The sequence below is a fragment of the Tenebrio molitor genome, chromosome 1 (assembly GCF_963966145.1).
Source record: "Tenebrio molitor chromosome 1, icTenMoli1.1, whole genome shotgun sequence".
Lineage (NCBI taxonomy): Eukaryota > Metazoa > Arthropoda > Insecta > Coleoptera > Tenebrionidae > Tenebrio > Tenebrio molitor.
In genome coordinates, this window is record NC_091046.1 from 20,028,405 (window position 1) to 20,035,235 (window position 6,831).

The 6,831-nt window shown below is 34.9% G+C and overlaps 2 protein-coding genes across 3 annotated transcripts; both read right to left on the reverse strand.

Annotated features, from left to right (window-relative positions):
- Positions 1-342: 342 nt before the first annotated feature.
- Positions 343-798, reverse strand: LOC138122098 (uncharacterized). Its single transcript, XM_069036228.1, has one exon. The coding sequence runs from the start codon at positions 796-798 to the stop codon at positions 343-345; it is 456 nt and encodes a 151-aa protein (XP_068892329.1).
- A 670-nt stretch (positions 799-1,468) lies between these two features.
- On the reverse strand, positions 1,469-4,961 carry LOC138141590 (caspase-6-like). Of its 2 annotated transcripts, XM_069062334.1 has the most exons (6): positions 4,838-4,961; positions 3,111-3,256; positions 2,583-2,849; positions 2,362-2,534; positions 2,181-2,310; positions 1,469-1,861 (listed from the first exon to the last, which is right to left on the reverse strand). In XM_069062334.1, the coding sequence occupies exons 2-6, from the start codon at positions 3,214-3,216 to the stop codon at positions 1,521-1,523; spliced, it is 1,017 nt and encodes a 338-aa protein (XP_068918435.1). In that variant the 5' UTR covers positions 3,217-3,256; positions 4,838-4,961; the 3' UTR covers positions 1,469-1,520. The 2 variants fall into 2 exon arrangements, with proteins under 2 accessions (XP_068918435.1, XP_068918434.1); XM_069062333.1 differs by lacking the exon at positions 4,838-4,961 and having other exon boundaries at positions 3,111-3,353.
- Between the last annotated feature and the right edge of the window lie 1,870 nt (positions 4,962-6,831).

Consider the following 6,831-nt stretch of genomic DNA (forward strand, 5'->3'; position numbering starts at 1 on the left):
CACCTTTCCATCTTGGCTCGCTTATTCCCATTATTTCCACCCCATAGTTTTCCATCTCATGTAGAGCTTGCCTGAGTTTTCCAGCCTGGTACAGGGTTCTTACGTTCCACGTCGCTACTAGAATTACCTTATGCTTCCTGTGTTTTAGCTTTGTTTCGGTTTCATTGATTTGCTGGTTTAAGGTGAGGAGGTAATCACTCTTCTGCACCCGAGAGTCTTCCTGACCTGTATCTATTAAGTTTTCTTCCGTATGTGTGTTTTCAGTTTTTCTTGTTACTTTTCCTTTTCTATACCTTTTACGTAGCCGGGTCGTTATCATATCGAATCCATCTGGGAGTTCTCTTAGTTTTTTGAAACGAGTTTGTGGTTCTTTTTGTCCCATTCCATAATCTGTCCATTTATTTCAGCCTTTTGGTATCTCACTTTGGCTGCAGCGCCCTTTTTCCGTTCTTCTCGGGCTATATCCCTGATTTGCTTTTGTATTGCCATCTCCTCTCTAGTCAGCTCCGATTCAATGTACATGTCTTTTCCTTTCAGTACCTTTTTTGTTTTTAGTATTTGGATTTTACTTTCCCAGTCTGTGAGTTCTACTACATATTTTTTGACCCCAATTCTGTAGGCCTTATTCACGCCAGCTTTTACATTTAGTTCTTCATTTAGTATGCGAGCAACAGCCTCTTTTAATTGCTTACTTTCTTTCGTGTTTATTTCTATTCCAGTGACTATTATGTTATTGCGGATCCTAGTCTTCTCCATCCTTTCAATTTTATCTTCGGTTTCTGCTAATTTTTTATTCATTTCATTTTTTTCTCTGGTCCATTCTCTTTCCACTTTACAAATCTACCCATTTAAATCTTCTACCTTTTTCCTATTTTGTCTCGCTTCCGTTTTCAAAATATTTATATCATCTTTTATTTCCTGGATGTCCTCTTTAATCTCCCTTTTGAATTTGGTCATCTCCTCCTTAAAGTCTTGACTCAGTTGTTGAATCATCGTTTTGATTTCTTCCATCTTCGTGTTCTGTTGTTGTCTGTTTATCTCTGTTTTAGTCGGCGTACGATCTATTACTTTACTCCTTTGGAATACTCGTTCTTCGTTTGTTGGCGAGTCGTGTGCCGGCTTGTCTCTTTTATTTCCTTTCTTCTTCCTTTCTTGTTCCGTAACGTCCATGTGTGATAATACAGTATTTTGGGTTGTCTATCTACGTGGCGCGAGATAGCAGCACAGCGAATCGACTTCTCGGACTTTGCACTATCAGCTAACCTTAATAATATTTCGACAAATGTTGATTTATATCTGTCACTCTATATAGGCACCAAAATTTCTGTATTTTATACCCAACTTCCTTCCTGGATTGTCTCCAGTCTTTTTTTGGATTGATATTCACTTATTTTCTGTTTAATCGTGCAATTTCGATATTCACTTCTTATCATAACACAGGCCAGGGCCGGACTCAAAAAAAAAAAAAAAATGTATAATTATTTATTTCATATTGACATTCACATTTTCGCCTTTTACAGTTACTTATTCCGCTTTTCCTTATCTTGCAACAATTCATTCACCTTCTGATGTAACTCATCGATGCTTTCTTGCATAGCTTCCTGATTTTCTATAAGCTTGATCAAAATGTTTCTATCCTTGCTCCTGTTCAGATAAAACTTCTTCTTCAAGGTTGACACGAAAACGGGCATTTGCTTTTTAATCGCGTCTTGATCGTTATGGTAGTAGTTTCTGCATAAACATTTCGTCGTTCTAGTGATCAAAGAAATGACGTCGTCTCTTCGTCCGTAAGCAGAAAAGTTCTTGCACAGCTCCTGTATGAACCAACTTCCCGTTTTTGTGTGTCTGAACGATACGTTTCCTGGAAAACGGATTCATTAAAATAAAATCCAATTTATCGCAATAGTTAAGTACGCTCCCAAATTTATCATGGCACAATAAATTCTTATCTATGGTGGTTGTGCATAGTGCAACGCAACTTAGTAACGAATATTGCACGCGAATGATCTGGAAATTCCAAACCATCTATAGAAATGACGTAAATATTGATATCTATCACTCTTACACCTTTAGTGGCTGCATCACGTTTTATTTATATCTGAAGGTCTAGCGATTTTTGCGAAATTTTACAAATCCTATCAGTTTGTAAATATGCCAAAATAAATAAAAGTACAATTTACCTTCTGTAGTAGAGTAAACTATCAGCATATCAGGTCCAATATGATTCGTATTGAAAGTTGCATCAGGAACTAGTTGTATAGTTTTGTTGGTGTGTTTGGAAATAGTAGAGTAGTTCTTGCCTTTGCAGGCCTAGAAAGAAATAAAAGTAGATTTGCAAAATTCTAGTTTGTGGTGTCCCACCTGAAAGACGAACATTTTTGGTTTGTTCTTTAAATCTTCGCACTTATCAAACACTTCCCAAAGTTCGTGGGTGGCCACAATTGCATCGGATGCATGCAGCCTGTTGAGCTCGTCTCCATGGGTTAAGAAAAACACTATTAGACTATTTACTTGCGAAAGATCCGATTGAGCGACTACAAAAAGTGCTTATTATCGTGCAAGTTCGAACATGCATATATTACTTTTTTTAATTGAGTCCAAAATGTCGCCCTTCGTGTAGTTTGTGAAGATGTGATTCTCATGAATATTGAAACCTATGCGACTCATACACGTGATAAGTTCATTAACATCTCTTCTGCTCCCTAGTCGATAATTTATTTTTTCGAACCACTCTTGATTGAAAATTAGCACCAATCCGGGCTCCTTTCCGTTTCTCGGATACTCGAATTTGGTAAGAAGGAACTCTTCTCGTTCAACAAATTTCTCTAGTTCGTCGTTGTTTTGTTTAACTGCAAGGTTATTGTCGCTATTTAATTGTTTATAGAACTCAAATCTGATCGACTTTGTTCTAAATCTAAATTAAATTAACGAGTGATTGGTGCAAGCTTATCGCACGAGAAAGCGTGATATTTTTTGAGCTACCGGAGGACCGAGTACCTACAATCTCTGTGACACATAAGTGCGACTTCTATTTTAGTAAATTACGATAGAATGTAGAGATTTCATGTATGATGTATGTAATGTAATAATATTCGTGTGTAACTACTTACCAATGGTAATTTCCTCTCGGTGCTTAATCTCGTAATCTGGGCTCAGATGGGTGCTGGTTTTTCTGGCCTCCCGGACAATTCGTGATGCGTCTTCTTCTACAGACATTTCTGTTTCGTTTATTTTCCTAGGCTGGGAATGATTCGCACTGAAACGCAAAGCTCGGTTGGACTTGGTCGTTTTAAAAGTCTCACAGCGCTAGACAAAGCTTATTACAACAAAGGCATATTGCATTAAATAAATTGAAAATAATCTTATCTGCCTACAGGCATGCGTATTTATTAATTCGACTTTTGATAAAAATCTATTATTATCAGGACAGGCAATTGGTGAAAACTTTCAAAATAATAAGTTTAGTGTATTGTGCAACATTGTTTGTTTGCTAAATTTTATTTCTCGATGTTCAGTTTAGCCAATTAATCATAATTTATGAAAAAAATAAAATAAAACAAGATCTTTAATTTTTATCAATCTTTACAGTTTGGGAGTAGTAGATATTAACAAATTAATGTGTCTGCCTAAAATTATTTTTAAGTGAGTTATCACAAAGTAAATACCCTAGATCGACTTATTTTTCTGGTTCTTTGATTTAGTTTAGTGATAATAATGGCCAAAAGATTTTTTAATGATGTCGAACTTCTAAAATACACTTGTGTTTGTTGTGTACTTTAAAATAACGTCAAAAAATTATTCTTCTGTTATTATCCCTAAATAAAGACTATAATGGTTATTTTTCTATTTTGCACCTATAACATAGTCAGTATAACACTCAAACGGGTTTCGAAAGGGAGCTCTTTTCGATACGCGTTTCAAGAACATTTACTTAAATTTTTAATGTTGGCAGTGACCCATAGTGTGTTCTTGCTATGTGATCACTGCATTTCACGACACTTTAAATTCAAACCTTACAATTGTTCGTCTATTTACCAGCGTTACCAACCCTCATATTTGACAAATATAATTTTCCTAGCATTATGTTTTGAACTTTTTTTAAATGTAGGGGGCAAAATAGAAAAAATATTGTATTATACTCGTTTTATAAGCCATTTTGTCGCACTTGTTTACTTTATAGCACTCGTCGCTGCGCTCCTCGTGCTCTAAAAAACGCGTGCGACAAAATGGTGTCTTATAAAACTCGTATAATAAATTACTATTGTATATCAAGGCCGCGAAATCATTCTTTAACGTACTAAGAGAAAAATTGTCGCCGAGGCCACTTGCGGCCGAGACAAGACAATCTCGAGGATGTTAAAGGATTTCGCGGCCAAGGTGTACATAACATTTTTTGTGCAATCGAAAATTTGTAATAAATGTTATAATGTTATAAAACCAACAAGCAAGATTTACTTCACTGTCAATAAATACATATAAATTCTGCTTACACGTCGCTATGTAAATGACATAAATAAAACCATTAATCTTGTAAATAATCGTAAAAATGTCGGAAGAGAATTGTAGTGAAAGTGATGTTTCAGTTTCGTGTAGGTATTCCTCCAGAGTACGTACGTACGTGTTATAAATTCTGCAGTTTCTAATTTCATACCCGAAAAATTTAAACGCCAGTCTTACATGGCAACTCTGATTTGTATCAAATATTAAACTGACATTTACTTTAACAGCCGTCGTTAAAAGCAACGGCCGCGAAATTGGATTTCGTGGCCTGTTTTAGGTCGCAAAGTGCTCGTTTCGCGTACGGTTGCACAAAAAAATGTATAAATGACGTACATACCACAGCGGATAAAACAGGCTTTGTGTACACTTCGTGGTATCTGCAGGGATTTATATACGATTTGTGGCAAGTTTTCAGGAAAATTCCTGTAGAACGTTAGATTTCATTATCTAGAATCGAATACAGATAATTGTTTATGTAAATATTTAGAAGGAACATTTTTAATATGAAAAATATTTCCTAAAACTGAACCTTTCAATATTTGATTCTGTGTTCGGAGCCAGAAGTGAGATGTATAGTGTGAGATTTCATAGGTTTCTGTCAAAATTAGACATATTTTTTAATCACGCTTAAGTATCCAAAAGAAAAACCGCAGAAGAAGTGGAAGTACGGTGTTGGGATCAAATAGTCGTGTGCGAGATGAGATCAGATTATCACTAAAACGTAGAAAAATGAAACAAAATATTCGTTTACAACTACCTATAGTTGAATTTTTTTAATAAACAATTGTCAAAACGTTGTCTTGTTGGTATGAGCCAAACTGTGATTTTCATGATAATACGATTGGTCACATTGAGTGTCAACATTTTTTTATGTAACTGAGCCTGCGCCCTAACGAGCGAGCGTTTATTTCAAATTCGAAAAGGTTTCTCCTGATTTCTCATTAAATTTGTTTTGAAAATGAATTCACGGAAGAAAGGTACGGGAAGTGAAGTGAACATAACCTTAACCATGATTTGGTGTCAAATTGTTATACAGCTGGTCCATATGTCCAAATTTTAGGGTGGTACAGTATGGTTTTTTACTTCATTTTGACACTGACAATTGTTTATTAAAAAAATTTCACTATATTGCAAAAATGCACCGATTTGAAATTTTCTTTTCACAAAAATATGTTTGCCCTGGTAAAGACTCCAGGCTTATTGATTTTCATTCCAGTCCAGTACGTTTGGAAATAATTTTTTTCCTTCGTCTAGTATAACTTCTTATTATATTTTTTTTTCTGAGAAGTGTTCGCCACAGTGAAAACTCAAGGCTCATGATTTTGATACCAATCTAATGAGTTTATTTAGAAATATGCCCAATTTCGCATACTTGAAACTTTCCAATCAGGCAAATTAGAGACATCAGACAAAAACTAATTCAAATTGTATCGAGTTTGTTATTTTTTGACGTACTGTCGCGAGCAAAAAAAACTGGTCGTCAAAATGATGTTTTGGCATAATGGAAAATGCTCCATTGTAAAACGGTTGTAAATATCGTAACCTATCATCATGTTGTATGACATTAATCGTCATTTTTTTCTCATTTTTTTGACACTTTGTTGACATGGGCATAATTAGGCAGGGAATTTTTTTTAATTTATGACAATCTAACCAAATTTTGAAATGACATTGACGACCAGAATTTTTTGCTCGCGACAGTACAACTAAAGCGTGAATCGGCAAAGATGTATCACATGATTTCCCTTATTATTTAAAATTTCACAGCTGACAGACAGCCCTCAGTGGTATCTTCGCAGATGTTTTGTCAGTTTTACGTCAAAAACTAGTAAACTAGATAAGATAAGAATGGGAGCGGGTCTATTTGCGTCCGCACTGTGTATTTTGTACATATGTATAACAATATGGAAGGCCATACATACGTATTTGGTTCTTTGATTGATATTTTAAAGTGGTTACAAAAAGAAAAAAAATTCAGTGAGTAGATTAGAAATACTTATGACAAAATACACTTTTCAAAAACATGTTGGCAATATTTATGAAATGTTGGCTCCCTTATGATAAAGAATATTTCATTTGAGAGAGAAATTCGATATTTCGTCTGATCAGTCAATCAATACATTTTTACCTTTTATCCTACATACAATGTGATCATTGATCAGCAAAAAAAAGAGATAAGGGGCTGCCATGGAAAACAAAACTTTTCAAAACGTATGACGTATGACGTATTGTGTATGATAAATCCATTCACCATTTTCTTCGTTTCCATTTCGACAACAGGATTCTGTTATGAATAATTTGTATTTTCGAGCAAAAACCTTTTCTTAAATA

Coding starts and splice junctions, on each gene's coding strand:
- LOC138141590 (XM_069062334.1), bottom strand. CDS start 3,216: ATGTCTGTAGAAGAAGACGCATCACGAATTGTCCGGGAGGCCAGAAAA. Junction 2,535..2,582: donor TTTGGACTCAATTAAAAAAA/GTAATATATGCA, acceptor CACTTTTTGTAG/TCGCTCAATCGGATCTTTCG. Junction 1,862..2,180: donor AGTTTACTCTACTACAGAAG/GTAAATTGTACT, acceptor TCCGTTTTCCAG/GAAACGTATCGTTCAGACAC.
- LOC138122098 (XM_069036228.1), bottom strand. CDS start 798: ATGAATAAAAAATTAGCAGAAACCGAAGATAAAATTGAAAGGATGGAG.